Source organism: Takifugu rubripes, chromosome 3, assembly GCF_901000725.2.
Source record: "Takifugu rubripes chromosome 3, fTakRub1.2, whole genome shotgun sequence".
Classification (NCBI taxonomy): domain Eukaryota; kingdom Metazoa; phylum Chordata; class Actinopteri; order Tetraodontiformes; family Tetraodontidae; genus Takifugu; species Takifugu rubripes.
Window position 1 is genome coordinate 10,040,001 of NC_042287.1, and position 16,106 is coordinate 10,056,106.

Consider the following 16,106-nt stretch of genomic DNA (forward strand, 5'->3'; position numbering starts at 1 on the left):
TTACTTGAAAATATAGACTTTATTGTTCTATCATCATAAAGTACAAAAGCAACGGGAACCTAAATTCTTTTTATTCAAAATCTAACAGGTCTTCTCTATCATCTCTCTATAATAGTATAAAATAAATATCTTGTATTTACAATAATAAAACAGTAAATATTCAGTGCATGAAAACAAGGATTTTTTTTTCTTTTCTTACATCGGACAGGAAAAAAGGTGATATTCTAATGTGTGAGGGTTTGTGTCGGCTTCATTTACACCAGGATGGAAAAGCTTTGATCAAAATGTGACTTGGTGGAACGATTCATGGTTTATTCTTGAACTGCCGACAAGTGAATGGATCACTTAGAAATGATGTCATCATAAATATATTCTCAAATATCCTTATTTACATCATTTTGGTTGTTTTTTTTAGCTGATAATATTTCTTCATGAAAGGCTGCTTTTCTTGATTTGCACCGCTTGCCTGTTTCCCTTGTCTGGACTTTAGCATGACCTCATATCCTAAAGCTACGGTGCTGGTTTTCCTTGTTTTTCTTTGTTTTTGATATTAAACCCCTCGGTTTTGCAACTCGACACAAAGTTATGCCATATTCAGTGTTTCAGCAATACATTCAAATCACCCTGCCTCGCTCGGATTTGTTCAGCCAGTCACTACCGTTCCTGGTCAATTGCCACCCAGATTAATCATACTACAGGGGAGCAGATGGACGAACTGGCTGTCCGCCTCAATGCAATTCCAAAGTTCAGCAAAGGAAAACAAACAGAGATGATGTTGCATGGAAGGTCTTTGCTGCTTTTTCTTTGTTTGTTTTTTTAGGGAAAGACGCACGTTTTTGGCTCTCGGGCCCACAGAAATATCGGAGAAACGTGGTGTGCGGTCGTTGTCCTCAGTGATGGAGCGGTGGGCTCCTTCAGTACCTGCCTAAAGCGAGCGATGCTGCACCACATCATCTCTGTATGTGTCTGCAGTGTAAACACATGGTGGATGGATGATTTGCATTCAACAGTGAGACTTGTTGTGTTTAAATACCTTTGCTAGGCATCAAAGCGAAGCACTAGTATACATTCTTTCTGTACCCTGTTTATATATGTTCGCTTTCTAGCTCCCGCCTCCTTTTTTTAGTAATCTCTTCAATCTCTCTGCCAAATAGTTCCCTGTTTAAGTTTACCTGACATGAAGCTTTTACTAGCTTCCTTCTAGTTAGCCAGTGGCTTTCTCCAACACCTCCCTGTGTGGATGTTTATGTTCTTCTTGTGACAGGATATTTCAAAAGTATCTAAAGTTTGCCGACTGTCATCATACACACTGGTGTAAAGTTCGGGTGCTGGTGCAGTTCAAGCAACTGACGTGACAGCACCAGTGGAAGGTGCAGTGGCAACGTTCAGTCATGCTCTCTGTCCGCGTCTTAAACCCGCGTCCGCAGCAGAGCAGCTCGCATCCGTCCAGGCCTGGAGAGGTGCTGTTGCACGCCCTTCCGGATGTTCCCAGAGTTCCAGTTTTTCCACTGTAGGAGCAGAAATTTGGTGATTTCTCAAAATAGACCAGGTCCATGGATGAAGGGGGCTTGTGAGCTGGGTTTTCGGGCTCCAGGTGTCGCGGGTGTGCTCTGTGAGAGGCGCGGTTGCTTCCCTTGTTGGCGTAAACAACTCTGGATGCACCGTCGAAGCGGTCCTTGAGGAAATCTCCCACCATGCGGAAGCTGGGAAGACGCATCCAACAGGTACGGACGGTGCAAGAGCCCGACATGCCATGGCACTTACACTCCTGGCGCATCTCTGACGACACAGTCTGCCATGAGAAATGAAGAAAATCAAGATCTGGACCACCTTCAACCTGAGACACTAAGCGGACAGACCCTCACCATTCTGCCGGCCTCGTTGTTGTGCAGATTTGTAAGGTAGCGCAGGTCTCGGCCCCTCTCACTGGAGTCCACAAACTCACGGCTAAACATCCGACCAAACTCCACGTTGTCACTGCAGCCCCCCCAGTGCCAGTCTGGCCCTCCGGGACCTCTGCGTCGATAATCACATGTGCAAGACTCAATGGCCCCTTCTGAGCAGGAGCGGGCCACAGCATGGGTCACCCCTGCGCTCATAATGGCGAATACAAATGCTGTTTCTCGGCAACCTGAGGAAAACACCAAAGTCTCCCATCAGACATTGATCCGCCCTTTTAGCTGGGGATGTTGCCAAATTTTCTTTAATCATAGCAAGAGTGGAGACAAAGCCTATTAAGTATTTATAAAAGGTGGTATTACATCCTGGCCAAAAATGTCCAAATATTCCGTGTTACAAAGACAAGAGAGGCTCACCACGGTTGACAATTTTGCCAAAAACGGCTGGGCTGTGGGTGGTCGGACAGTTCCAGCGGCGGTTGCGGAACTGCCACTTGCACTCCTTTATGGCAGCGTGCAGCCCAGCTGCGATGGCGTGCAGGATGCCAGGATTCTGCCGAATCAGCCGACGTTGGCGACGACTCAGCAGGGCCAGGCTTGGATCCAGGACCAACTGCACGTTCTTGGAATTGGTGAGGAGGTTGGACGAGGAGGCCACATTGACAATACCCCTGGTGCAACAGACGGACAAAGGAAATGAGGGTCAAGCGGCTAACATACCTCCTTATGATGGATTGTGTGATTGTTTGGCACTGTGCGCGTTTCTGCCTTTAAAAGTACAAACATGATTCTGTGTTAGCAGAGCTCGGAGGACAGCTGTAGATCAGAGTGTGTATTCTCGTTTTGGTAAACAAACGCGAACCCACTGATTAAGATGATCAATTCAGACTAGAACGTCCAACATTGAGGAGTATCACGATCATTTAACACCTACGCAGCATTAAAATGTGAAATAGGTTAGAAACCCATTTGTCCTGTACCATTAACATATATCTAGTCCTTTGCAGGAAGCACAATATTAAGATAACAATTCTCCTATTGAGGACATTATTAGCTATAATTCTGATGATTAGTTATTTTATGCATCTACTGCATTTACTTCCATACTTATGCACAAATGTTATTTCAAGGGAAAAACTCCATTACTTAATATTCTCTGCAGGTTAAAATATTTTTGATTTTTTTTTTTAAGTAAAAAAGCTGCAGCAGTTATGTTGGCAGTGCGTCTATATCTTTGTTGGCCTGCGAATGTGGTGACATTAATAATAATCTAGCTTTTATTTCAAAGTCTTAGGTCTTTTTTCCCCAGATGTTTTAAATACGTGCATTTTAAATATTTGAAGGGGATTGAGGCCAGACGCAAATACACTCCATCAAAAATGGCAAAATCTGTCGTTAAATCGTTATCTCAACAACTCCAGACCACAGTTTATGAGTTTCTAAACAAGCCAGGCAATATCCCCGTTGACGCGAAATTATACAGATCCTGGTGTGTTTTCTCTTCCAAAGTTTGGTGAAATTATCCGCGTTTTTGTTTTAGGTCGTCCTGTAAAGAAATGCAAGGATATTGGATCAACGCCGTTCAGTCTGGGGCCTCTTTCCGCTGTGACATGAATCCATATTTAATTTATTCCACGCTGAGCTAAAAAAAAAAAAAAAAATGTTGTTCCGTGTTTAAACCGCACTAAAAATGAACCAACAGATGGAAGGCGGGATTAAATCATTACAAAAAAATGATCGTAAATTTAAAAGCGTAAATCTTTAAATTTTAATTACTCGGTTGTCGAGATTTATTGAAACCACATGCCACCCTAAATAACAAATTTGAAAATGACAGCTCAAAATGAACAGGCAATAATATCGCGCGTTTCCCCTCCTCAAAGAATGGGTAGAAGTTTTGCTGCTAAAACTGTGGTTTAAATTCCATTACGCACGATAACAGCACCGCTGTTGCGTGGTTTAATGCATCAACATCATCATCATCATCATCAGCATCTTTGGCGCACGGAGAACTCACCACCACCGGCCACTGTTGTTGACGGCCCCTGTGCCTGTGAGTGAAGACACCAGCAGGATGCAGGCGGCTTTCACTCCCAACAGCAGCGCCAGATTCCTCATCGTGTCTTCGGGTCGAAGGCGAGGAGAGAAGAAAAAAAAACGTGTCAACTTGTACATGTTTGGATTTTACGCGTAGTTACAGATAATCCTTCCACCCCAGCGCCAGCAGGCCCGTGGTCATGTTTTAATTAGAACATTCTTTTAAAAAAAAATTAATAATAACCACAGAGCAATAAATGAATACAGTGGTGACTTTTCTCTAATGATTCGACATTAGTTGGTAATTGAAGCTACATTTTATTATTTCTATAATTTGTTACGCACAGGATAATCAAAATGCACGGTGGATACTCACAAGTTAGAATGAGAAGTTCAGCTCTTCGACTACAATGGAGGTTATCAGATGATGTGAAGTGTTCTGGCAGGATGCTGCTGCAGCCCTCTTCACTCTGTCTCTCTCAGTGATGCTCTGCACGGCGCACTGAACGCGTGGGATAGTCCCGAAGACTTGATCCCCTCGGTGACTGATAGGCAACACATTCTTCTCTTATTGAGCGCTACGAGGGGAATAAAAAAGGGATTTGCTGCTCTCATCTCCCTCTGTTTTTTTTCGGAACCTTTTCAATAGGATTGGAGGGAGGGATAGTTAATGCTCTTCATAGGGCGCACAATAATAAGGAAACACAACTGGGCAGAAAGGAGAATGGATGGGGGGGAGTGGGGGGGGAATCCAGAGAGTTGCGCATATTACTTGTGGAATCTCACGGTCATCACGGAATCGATTCTCTGTAAATGTGCGCGGCTGAGAGCGTTTCCCCGGCGGCCCATGAAGCTCCCATCGACGTCTAGTTTTGGCAGAAAAGAAAATAGTCCCGCGGCAGTGATATTCGGTTGTGCTGTGGGTGCGCCTGGTGCTCCTCTGTCGCTCGCAGCTGATGACAGTGCGCAGCACAGTTACAGACGAATATGAGCAATCTAAAACTGCCCGTTTTACCCAGTGGTTACATTAGCCTACTCCCTAACCGCATCTCCTCCTTCTTTCTCAAAATGTGCTGTGACTAAGGATGTTGCAGAACATTTGGTTCGCTGACGCAAATCTAGATGGGTTTTGCAGCACTAATTTTTAATTATTAATGTGTAAATCAGTGCGGCCTTCAAATAGAATTGTCTAGAACACATGCCTTGAAAACAACACCTGTTTTATACAGCAAGGCGCACGCAAACATATGCGTAAAAACGCAAAGAAAAACACTAACTATACCCCGAGTTAAGTCACACTCCCCGCTGAACGGCTTTAAACGTTCTCAAACGCAGGAGAGATAAAATAACCCTCGAATCTGAAGGTTGAAGTAGATGTATGATGGAACCGACTAAGGGGGACGAGCAGAACCCTTCCAAACATCTGGCACGCAGACCTCCCTCGACGCACATGCAGCCCAGCGTAATCACAGCTTGAGCCACTTTGCGGCATCTCCATCTAACCCCAGACTAGAAGCAAGCTGGAGAGTTCCCGACTTCTCCATACTGGTTCACGGGTGAATGTGGCATTATGTGACATTTATCTTCTAATTTGCATGTCCACATTAGTCACTGTACCGAGTGATGTTTAAATAATCTCCCTCCTCTCCCCACCCCCCCTGTCTCTCTCGCTCTCTCTCTCTCTCTCTGTCAGATGACAGCTAAAGGAAGTGGGCTTTTGTAAAACGGCTTTAATGACAGCCATCCTACGTTTATACTGCGGCCTTATATGAAGGTGCTCAAACTGGTTTCCTGGAGCAGTCATGCGACACCGAGCAGATTAGAGCCTCAATCCGGATAAAGGGGGCCTTTTATATACAAATCAACTTCAAATCACTTTTTAAGCCACTTAGACATACACGCTAAGGCAGAATGCTAATGCACTTTTCATTGCCGCAGCTTAGGGAATGGAAGAAGATTAGATGGATTGATGTCACTATGCAAACCTTTTTTTATAGGAGGGGGACTTAATTTTTTGAAAATCGTCCGGCGTCATCTCGACTCGAACAAGCAGTTGATCGAAGTTTTAGTACGATCGTCGCTCATAATATATAGCCTAACACATGACAGTGGTCTGTTGTTAATTTGGATGAATATGCTGATTCATCACTTCCAGACTAAAATGTCTGCGCACGGACCCAGTCGCGAATAGGTGACTGAGATTTTGGTGACTTCATTTCACTGTATAAAGCTGTTTATTTGTTTGCTTATTTAAAAACAACGACAAAAAAACCCCCAAATCATTACATACAACTTCCTCTAACGCATAGAGTTAAATGGGAATTTCGCCTCTGATGACACCATATGGACCCCCTCCTCTCCCCCCAAATACAGACATAATTTATGCATGTATTTTTTTTTAGACTCAGAAATGTAGACTCTGCAGCGGCAGTGTTGCTTCGAACACAACAATGTGAAGCAGACGCTGTGATGGAGGTGGGAGGCAGGGGCACCACATGGCTAAAAACAGTATTGTTGGAGGGTCTGTTCGCGGAGTCGCCTGCCTGCTGCTGCCTCCCTGTCGTACAGTGGAAGCAGCGGTGCTCCCTTCCCCCCATTCATCATCCAACTGCCCCTTTTTTATCAACATAATCTGGCTTGGCTTGACATATTTCATTCCAATGTCGTTCTGGGTCACTCACTTAAAATTTAAGCGGCCATCCATTAAAAGCAATAAATAAAACAACGATATATACACCCGCATTTGTAGATGATTTCCAGTTTTTAAACTATTGTTCTTGCCCCATCATGAGGCGCCGTTGCCCCCGGTTTGGAAACGGCGCCTGTGCGTAAAGTTTGGAGACGTCACTGCACGTTCGGATGAACACTATTATAGTATGAAACAATCAACTGGTGATCCAGCTTTCATCTCAGCCACTATTTTGCAAACAGTCGCCTTGTAGAGGCATCTCATCCCCTCCCCTCTTCTTCTCCCCCCCCTCTCCAGTTTACTCTCGCCCCCTCTGTTCTCTGTCCTCAGTCTTCGGTCGTTTGGCGGTGCATCGATAATACTCCACTCTTTTCCCTCTTTTTCATATTCTTACCCAGCGCAGGACTTTATCACCAGTGTTTTAATGTCACGCCTCGCAAACCGCTTGCCTCAATGGAGCCGCCGCACAAATTCCGCTGGGACAAATTCCTGATTTTGGCCACGGCGCTTATGTCACCTGCGTTTACGTGAGTGCACTTGAAAGTTCATGTACGCGCGGGTTTCTGGAGTTGGGTAAACGTTGAGTGAAGTCAGTGTTTGGTGGTTGTTTTGAATCTTTCTACACTGTCTGATCGAAAGATTTAGTGCAATACTTAAGTTCAATGCATAAATGAGAAAAAAAATAATTAAATACAGAAGTATTTGGAAATCCATTCTGAGAACGCCGCAGATGATCTGTTTGGAATTATTTTCTCAGGATTAAGCAACATCAGTGGAAGCAGCTGACGCACTTGTGTGTAATTGATTAACCGATTTACTGACTGAAAACAGCGAGAGAGAGAATGTATTTTCGTTACGACATTTCTACATTTGTATATTGTTGCATTTATTTCAGACGTTCTACTTCAGAAAAATCAACTTTTGATCATCTAATTTCCCCCCAGCGCGCGCGCACACACACACGCACTTCCACACACCACTGTTTGTCTCTCCTCTCTCCTCAGGGTGCTGTGTAATGACATCCTCAGCCTGAAGGTGGCAGGAGAACCAGTGCTAACCCCAAACTCGGTGTGTCTGAAACTGGCAGGCCTCAGCAAACGTCAGATGCGGATGTGCGTGAGGAGTCCTGATGCCACGGCCTCGGCCCTGCAGGGCATTCAGGTGGCCATCCATGAATGCCAGTACCAGCTCCGAGACCAACGCTGGAACTGCTCTTCACTGGAAGGCCTTGGCAAACTTCCCCATCACAACACCATTCTCAACAGGGGTAAGGTGCCACGCCACAATGCTCTTAGGGGTATTTTTGTGTATGCGGGACAAGAGGTAAAGTTGGGATGAAGCCTACCATTCCTTTACCTTGCTCTCTATCTCATGTAACCAGGTTTTCGCGAGAGTGCCTTCTCCCTGGCTATGTTGGCAGCGGGTGTGGCTCACTCTGTGGCCTCAGCCTGCAGCATGGGCAAGCTGCGGGGGTGTGGCTGCGAGGCCAAGCGTCGCCAGGACGATGACAAGATCCGGCTGAAACTCACACAGCTGCAGCTACAGAGCCTGCAGAAGGGTGGGGTAGGCTTTGGCGTGACGCAGTCATTATCCTCAGAGCTCAGTGGTCACCATAGAGACCTGCCCGCTAACCTGCGCTCAAGCCACCCCTCTGGCCTTCTCAAGCCTCTGCCAGATGACTTGAGCTCCATGCAGGAGACCTGGGAGTGGGGGGGCTGCAGCCACGATGTCCGTTATGGGGACCGCTTTTCCAGAGACTGGCTTGACTCTCGTGGGTCTCCAAGAGATATCCATGCTCGCATGAAGATCCATAACAACAGGGTGGGGCGACAGGTGTGTAATGAGCATCCCATCTGACTCATTGTTACAGCGAAATGGCCATAAATTTAATCACTTTCACATTTCTTCACAGATAGTGACAGATAACATGAAGAGGAAGTGCAAGTGTCATGGCACATCAGGGAGCTGCCAGTTTCAGACCTGTTGGCACGTGTCTCCAGAGTTCCGCCTCGTGGGCTCCTTGCTAAAGGAGAAGTTCCTGTCGGCCATTCTTGTCAACTCTCAGAACAAGAACAATGGGGTTTTCAACCCGCGAATAGGAAGTGGTGTGAGTGGGAGCACTGGGGGGCTTAACGGCGGGCGCCGTCGAAGCATGTCCAGAGAGCTGGTGTACTTTGAGAAGTCCCCAGATTTCTGTGAGCCCAACTTATCCGTGGACTCTGCAGGTACACAAGGACGGATATGCAACAAAACCAGCCAGAGCACAGACAGCTGCGGCTCACTGTGCTGCGGCCGTGGACACAACATCCTGAAAAAGACTCACAGCGAGCGCTGCAACTGCAGGTTCCACTGGTGCTGCTACGTGCTGTGTGAGGAGTGCCGTCTCACGGAGTGGGTCAACGTCTGCAAGTAGCTTGCAAGTCTGTGGCAAGTGCAGGACTCGCGTTGGTGAGCCTGTCCCGTTGCCCACTCCTGTGGGATATGTTGTACTCCCTGTGCTCCCGGAGAACCTGTTTATCGCCCCTCTCTTCTCCGTTCATCTGGGATCTATTTCCTCTTAGACACGTTACTCTGATAGTGCCAAATCTGAGACTGAAGAGGTGACTCATGTCATTCATCTTGCCTTGGTCAGATTAGACCTTGAAAATGGCCTATAACCCATCTTTTTTTCCTTCTTTTGTTTTAAATCACAGAAAACAAAGACAACAAACAGCAGAAGAGACATTTTCCACATGTCTAATTCTATGGTTCTGTATGTTATTGTACATGCCTATTTGTAAATGTATTATTAATATAAATGTGTAATCTTTTGGTTTAAATAATCAGACTTATGCCATCAACGCAGAAAAAATGCCTTTTGGTGACAACTCATTGGGAAATCACATTTTATTTTTAGAAGCAGCCCAAAATATTTACTCCATATGTCTTTTTTGCGTCTATGATTGGGTGTAAGCATAAGCACAACATCTGGGAGTTGGTATCAAGGGCCTGTATGTTTGTTTAAAAGGCTGAATGTTCTCATTGGAAACAACGTGAAGTGAGGTCTTATTAGCTTATTAAAGCTTTCATTGGAGATAAATTAAGCTAAACAACTTGAGCCCACCGACAGCACAGTTAACACTGTCAAAAGTTCAGTCAATATTATGACAAGTGAGAACTGTCCATGCTGAACAATATGTGCCCACTTGTCAGTTTTCTGTGTAAATAGCACAGAATTTGGAGGTCAAGTGCTTTTTATAGCCACTTCATGTTGAGAGAAAGGCCTTTTTTATTACAGCAGGATATTGTTTCCTTCAACTATGAGTTTTATTGCTGGAAAGAAGCATCAGGAGAGCAGAGGGTGGGGTTGATTCTACCAATCTTTGCTGTACCTCTGCGTTTGAGGGGGGATCATCTGTCCAGAGACCATTGCCAAAGAAGGGACTTGCTGAACTATGTGGAATGCAAGTGTCCTCGTTACTTTGGATATGGTTGACCCAGAGACGACCACATAAGTGCAGCCAGGGTTTATGTGCAAAGGCACTTACATGGAGTAATTCTAGCACTAATGCACAATCAAAAACATGCACGCTGTTGCACATTTAACTGCCAGACAGTGCTCGTGGTGACCCAAGTGATTTGTATCCTCAATCTGTTACAGTGCATATTCAGCAAAACTCTCATGTCATCACCTGATTGAATTAATGACAGCAGCATTTCTTGATGTTTCAGATGATCCAAACTTGCTGTGTTGGAAAATGATTTAAATGATCTAATTGTTGTTTTGTATGAACTAGGGCAGAATATTCCTTAACCAATGAGGAATGACAATGTCAATGGCTGAATTGGCTCTTGATGTGCAGTGCAGACACATGATAAATGAATGGATTTCTGGTTTGCAGCTTTTCATTCTTTTATCATTTCACCCTGGAGCTGATGGAAAAGAGAATTTCCTGTCACTGTTTCCTCCATGTGTGAGACAGAAGTTGGTGGACAGCCTGGAATAGCTTTTGCTATGCTCCTTTTCATTCTCCTCAGTGCTGCAGACTTTAGCCACATGCACAGCAGCACATTGACTGCCCCCTGAGTAATGACAACCAGACAGGGCTCAAATTAAAGAGAGGGAGGAAGAGAGAGGAAGTTGGGAGAGATAAACGTTACCCACTTTGATTGACAGGGTGATTATATGTATAAAGTAAGGCGATTTGGTTTGTTTAGTTGGATATAAAGATGGTGAGATAGAACCTTGCTGTACAGCAGAGATGCAGAAGCTATGGACAAATAAGGTATAGAGAAGGGGGTGAATAATGTATATAAATACATGCCTCAAAACATCTGCTTCTCAACTTGCCTTTCATTTTTGATGTGGGACAGGCAGAGAAGGAGAGCAGGAGAGGAAACACAAGGAGCCAGCTACCCAGAACATCAAAGCCCCTGCCCTCAGCGCACAGGCCCTCATTAGTTCAGCTAGAAGAACCAACCAGACTTGTGATTGTGTTTGCTGGGGTGCACGCTGGCAGACACTTCAGAGGAAAGGCTCCTTTAAGTCATAACTCTCCACCCTACCTCTGCCGCCGCTACCCGAGCCTGCTGTAACCTCGGCGTAACCCTCCCGGAAAACTCCCAGAACGTACAAACTCAGCGGGCTCCCCCACCATCCACTCCACCCCGTAATCTGGTATGCAGCTGCAGGCATCTGCTCCCCACTTTATTCCTCTGCTTTCACCACCAGATTGATAAACACATCTGTCACTGGACTACTGACTGACACACAACTGAGAGAAAGAGGGAAGCCAATGGTGGATTTCACCTGTGGCTCCCAGCCTGGTTTGGGGAATGTCATGTAACCACACTGGAGGTTGTTTTAATTCATGGTTAAAGGGGTAAACCCACACCAGGAGGTGGCTTCCTAAATCTTGTGTACTGTCACTCTGTAAAACCACATACATGTATGGTATCACTTTTAAAATGATTATACTTTAAATCAATACCTCACTTTTTTCACCTGCTTTAATAATTGTTCATTTGTGCCTCCTGTCACCTCATTAGCCTACACACAGCGCTATTGCCTGGAAGAATCACTTGGCATCCTATTACAGACAGCCATTTACTTATTCATTAAGATGATTCCTGTTTTAATTATTTAAGCATGTTTGCCTGCAGATCATTCCACATATTGTTACGGTTTAGATCTTTAAGCTCACAAAATGATGTTGAGTAGGCAAGTATTTTTCCTCCACAACAAAAAAAAATCCAATACACATTTCAGAAAAAGCTATTTAATTCACTACACTTAAGCATTACCCTGCCGTCTAATAGCCGATGACAAGTGCCGAGAGGTGCTCTTCACAGTCCAAATATCGCGAGAACAGCCGCCCGAGCAACAGCTAATATCGCGAGACTATCATCCAGTCTGCCTGACTCCAGCTGGTAGTCCGCCTGCCGCTGACGGGTGAGTAATTGAGATGCAAATAATGAAAATTCGCCAAGACGCTTCAGTGTGAATGATGTATGCAACCTCGGCGTATTTATCCCCTTTTCCACCTACGTTATCCTTCAGCGATAAATATCGTTGTGATGCGGTGACAGTAGGCCGGCTGGGGTGCTTGTCGTGACTACGAGATTTACAGCATCATATTGACCGGGTGATTCCTTTCCCCCTTACAATACCGAAGTTATTTTACAGAACGATCATAACTGGTGATAAATATATAATTGACCCCTTTCAAACGATTCTCCTTCGGCCTGCTACATCCTCTGACAGATCTCCACGGATGTGCGGCCACTGCAGCTGTGACACGGAGGATGCTAGCAGCTACAGCCTCTGCATTTGGCACAGCTAGCTATAATAAATGAATGAAAATGTGCCGGAACTCAAACCTAAAGGTCTTTTAACTGGTCTCACTAACATGACTTGTTTTCTGTTCATGTAAATTATGAAATATCCTCCTTAAAATCCCCCCGAGCGCCATAGGTTAGCTCAAGTTAACACCAGCAGTGTGTGTGTGCGTGTGTGTTTGTGTGTGTGTGTGTGTGTGTGGTGGAGTAACCAAGAATCAACCCAGGAATGTAAAATTAGAAGGCATTCACGGATGTGCATGTGGTGCGCATTTCTCATAGCCACGGGTTATGTGTCATATAAAGTCATAAATGAATTGCAGCAAAGGCTTTTATTCATTTATTCATGCTTTACCCTGCACCACCTGAAAGCTGATACAGTACACAAAAGAAGTTCAGCACTGTGGACGTTTCCCTGAGAGCTGTCAAACTGTAGTCAGGTCACCGGCCTGCTGAGGTGTGAAGTATACGTTTACTGCCTGCTTTTTTGAAGTGGCTTCAAGGTTAACATGGTGGTAACACCAAAGCGATTATTTTTAAGGACCTCCTGTGTGTGTTTTGACTTTACAGTTGTGCTTCAGGGTCTCTCTGTGCCATGATCTTGCATCTAATAGTTCTGTTGTAGTTGAGACAAGAGCCACCGGTCAACATGGGAAACATCTTTGGCAACCTGTTAAAGAGCCTGATAGGCAAAAAGGAGATGCGGATTCTGATGGTGGGGCTGGATGCTGCTGGGAAAACCACCATCCTCTACAAGCTGAAGCTGGGGGAGATAGTGACGACCATCCCCACAATTGGTGTGTGTAAAAAACATTCAGAACTGGTGTTAGAAGGAAAACATGTGATTTACAAGAATTCCATTTGATTAAACTGTTTTTGGGGAAAGTGTGGCTGGAGCGGCCTGTTCTTTGCTACAGCCTACCACTAGAGGGGGGCGCAACAGTGATTCCATCTTCTTGATCTGTTTGTGGTTTAGGATTCAATGTAGAAACTGTGGAGTACAAGAACATCAGCTTTACCGTGTGGGACGTGGGTGGCCAGGACAAGATCCGACCCCTGTGGAGGCACTACTTCCAGAACACCCAGGGTGAGCCGAGGCTTGCAGCTTCTTCGATGATCCACTGGTAGTCTGCGTCGCATTAACGGGGTCGCTCAGCGATGTTGCAGCTCCTGCAACACAGGCTCGCCTCCAGCGCAGGGCGCCATATCTGACTAATGCTGCAGATGAGGTCATCTCCAAATACAGCCTCCCAAATGATCAGTGTCTCCGCGGCTCATCCTTACAGCCTCAACAGTGAAAAGAAAATGATGTTAATTACTTTTTGCGTCATTATGGTGTCAATCTGTTGGTTTTGTTTGTTAAAGCTCGTACCTCTCTGCGCAGGTTTGATCTTTGTGGTGGACAGCAACGACCGGGAGCGAGTGAATGAAGCACGCGAGGAGCTCATGAGGATGCTGGCTGAGGACGAGCTACGGGACGCTGTCCTCCTGGTCTTTGCCAATAAACAGGTACTTCCTCGTCCCGTCACCGCTTCCCGCACCTTCTTCCAAGCGCACCGAGACCTCTCTGACCGTCACCGTTTTCTCAGGACCTGCCCAACGCCATGAACGCCGCTGAGATCACGGACAAGCTGGGCCTACATTCCCTACGTCACCGCAACTGGTACATCCAGGCCACCTGCGCCACCAGCGGAGACGGCCTCTACGAGGGCTTGGACTGGCTGGCCAATCAGCTGAAGAACAAGAAGTGAAGGACGACAGCGGGGAGGAGCCTGGGTGCCAGCTCCAGGTAGTGGTTATAATGGATCCATTGCTTGAACATGGAAAGGCTGTTCTAAAAACAATGAAGGCCCCCCCTGAATATATTTTAATTTCTTAATTTAATGTTTTTGGATCTGCGGTGAGCATTTTTTAAATGGTTAATTCCAAACCAGTGCTTTTTGAAAGTGACCCAAATTAGTTACATTCATGTAAAGTGAGTCGATAAATATTGGGAACAAATAATAAGACGTTAATGAAAGACGCACATATGCCCACACTGTTTTGCAGTCCACATGCCGTCCATCATTTTGTATTTTATTTCATTCCCGTTCTATTTTATGTTAAATACATAATTGGAATGACTTCATTTGCATACCAACAAATGGAAATTATTTTCTGTTTATTCCATTGTTGTTGACGTTTTATCTCAGATTCATTTGCCTTCAGTGCCACCTGCCACGGCAGCTGGTGACAGAATAAATAAAGAAATAAAGAAATGAACAAATAAATCACCGGTATCTGTATATTGCTGATTTGCATGGAGGCGTCCCAAAATCTTCCTCAGGCTGCTGCTGTAAATAACAGTCAGTGTCTGCTTGGACCTGAGCCGGTGAACTCTGGTGCAAAACCAGGCTGCCGTGTGGAGGTTCGGCACCAATATCAGAGAACTTCCCTGATTTTCAGTTCTTCTGAACTAGTTCACATGAGCAGCTGCAGCATCTCTGTTGAAGGAACTTCTCTTCTCCTGGTTTCCTCCATCCCTTCATTGGCGTGACACTGTTTCCTGCGTTGACTGTATCCCAAGATGCATTATTATCGTAAAGAACTGTAACGTCTGTTTCCTATCGTATTTTGAATGGAGTATTTATTTATTTTGAACTGCAAGTGTTGATTTTAGTGTTGGATTTTCTTTTTTTCCTCCCTCTTATTTACCTAACTAGATCAGACAGTCGTCTTTCTGGGTGTTGACACAAATCATGTATTTTAAAAAAATGGGCAAGAGGATGATAGTTACACTGCATCACGAGGCATGTTAATACTGTACAAGAACTGTAATAAAAGTGGATTATAATAGCCTGTTTCCTCAGTCTACATTTGTGAGAATACTGTTCTTCTGCTGACTGAAACTGATACGTGTTTACCGTAAATTTTACTGAACTACCTTCTAATATGCAAAACAATCCTTTTTTAAAAAAAAAAATGTTGGCATAAACGTGTATATGGGAACACACGGTGGTTGCCATGGCTTTAGTTAGTGTTCATGCAAGTTTTGGGGTCGGTGTTTTAGCGGATAACAAAAGCAGCTTGTGTTCACGTGTGTGACGTGCCCTGTTATGTTTGATGTGGTTTGTGGCCTTACATATTGCCAGTGGTGGAATTGTCTTTGACAGGAGGTCTCCGTCGGAACGTGAGGCTCCGGCACCACCGTCGGTGGCCTCGGCTGTTTTCGCGTCCGCCCTGATAAATATTGAAAAACAAGCAAAGCTTTCCAGTTGAGTGTTTATTCCACGACACAAACTGCGAGCGAATTCCTTTGGGAACACACAAACTGCTGCAAAAGAATTGAATTGAATGGTTATTGATTACTGGCACTACATCCGTGAAGAAGGAATCAATAAAAACAGAGCAAAACAAATTTGCTTTGCCTTCTTTTTCATCTTGTCAGCACACACGCTTTGCTTCCAATAAGAATGTGCTTTCTTGACCTCAAAGGGGCCTTAATACTAAGTAATAATAACAAGTTTTCATGTTAAAATATACAGTTTAGGTTTTTTGACAGTTTCCAGTTACATGGAAAAGGATTTCAAAGCTTTTTCTCTTCGCTATTTAATTGAAAACATCATGTAAGTTTTGCCAAACAAGACTTAAACAGTCCCCTTTCCAAGCTGGACTACCGGACGTGC

The 16,106-nt window shown here is 44.9% G+C and overlaps 3 protein-coding genes across 5 annotated transcripts; 2 read left to right on the plus strand and 1 right to left on the minus strand.

Moving 5' to 3' along the window:
• On the minus strand, positions 1–4,493 carry wnt1 (wingless-type MMTV integration site family, member 1). Its single transcript, XM_003963075.2, has 5 exons — positions 4,312–4,493; positions 3,916–4,021; positions 2,316–2,569; positions 1,866–2,131; positions 1–1,792 (listed from the first exon to the last, which is right to left on the minus strand). Exons 2-5 carry the CDS (start codon positions 4,014–4,016, stop codon positions 1,301–1,303), a joined length of 1,113 nt encoding a protein of 370 aa, XP_003963124.2. The 5' UTR covers positions 4,017–4,021; positions 4,312–4,493; the 3' UTR covers positions 1–1,300.
• Positions 4,494–6,958: 2,465 nt separating this feature from the next.
• On the plus strand, positions 6,959–9,476 carry wnt10b (wingless-type MMTV integration site family, member 10b). Of its 2 annotated transcripts, none has more exons than XM_003963074.2 (4): positions 6,959–7,151; positions 7,629–7,891; positions 8,006–8,457; positions 8,537–9,476. In XM_003963074.2, the coding sequence occupies exons 1-4, from the start codon at positions 7,078–7,080 to the stop codon at positions 9,035–9,037; spliced, it is 1,290 nt and encodes a 429-aa protein (XP_003963123.1). In that variant the 5' UTR covers positions 6,959–7,077; the 3' UTR covers positions 9,038–9,476. The 2 variants fall into 2 exon arrangements, with proteins under 2 accessions (XP_003963123.1, XP_029689612.1); XM_029833752.1 differs by having other exon boundaries at positions 7,086–7,151; positions 7,712–7,891.
• Positions 9,477–11,958: 2,482 nt separating this feature from the next.
• arf3a (ADP-ribosylation factor 3a) lies at positions 11,959–15,276 on the plus strand. Of its 2 annotated transcripts, none has more exons than XM_029833758.1 (5): positions 11,959–12,055; positions 13,056–13,238; positions 13,418–13,528; positions 13,826–13,950; positions 14,031–15,276. In XM_029833758.1, the coding sequence occupies exons 2-5, from the start codon at positions 13,091–13,093 to the stop codon at positions 14,190–14,192; spliced, it is 546 nt and encodes a 181-aa protein (XP_029689618.1). In that variant the 5' UTR covers positions 11,959–12,055; positions 13,056–13,090; the 3' UTR covers positions 14,193–15,276. The 2 variants fall into 2 exon arrangements, with proteins under 2 accessions (XP_029689618.1, XP_003963122.1); XM_003963073.3 differs by having other exon boundaries at positions 11,980–12,055; positions 13,067–13,238.
• Positions 15,277–16,106: the final 830 nt, after the last annotated feature.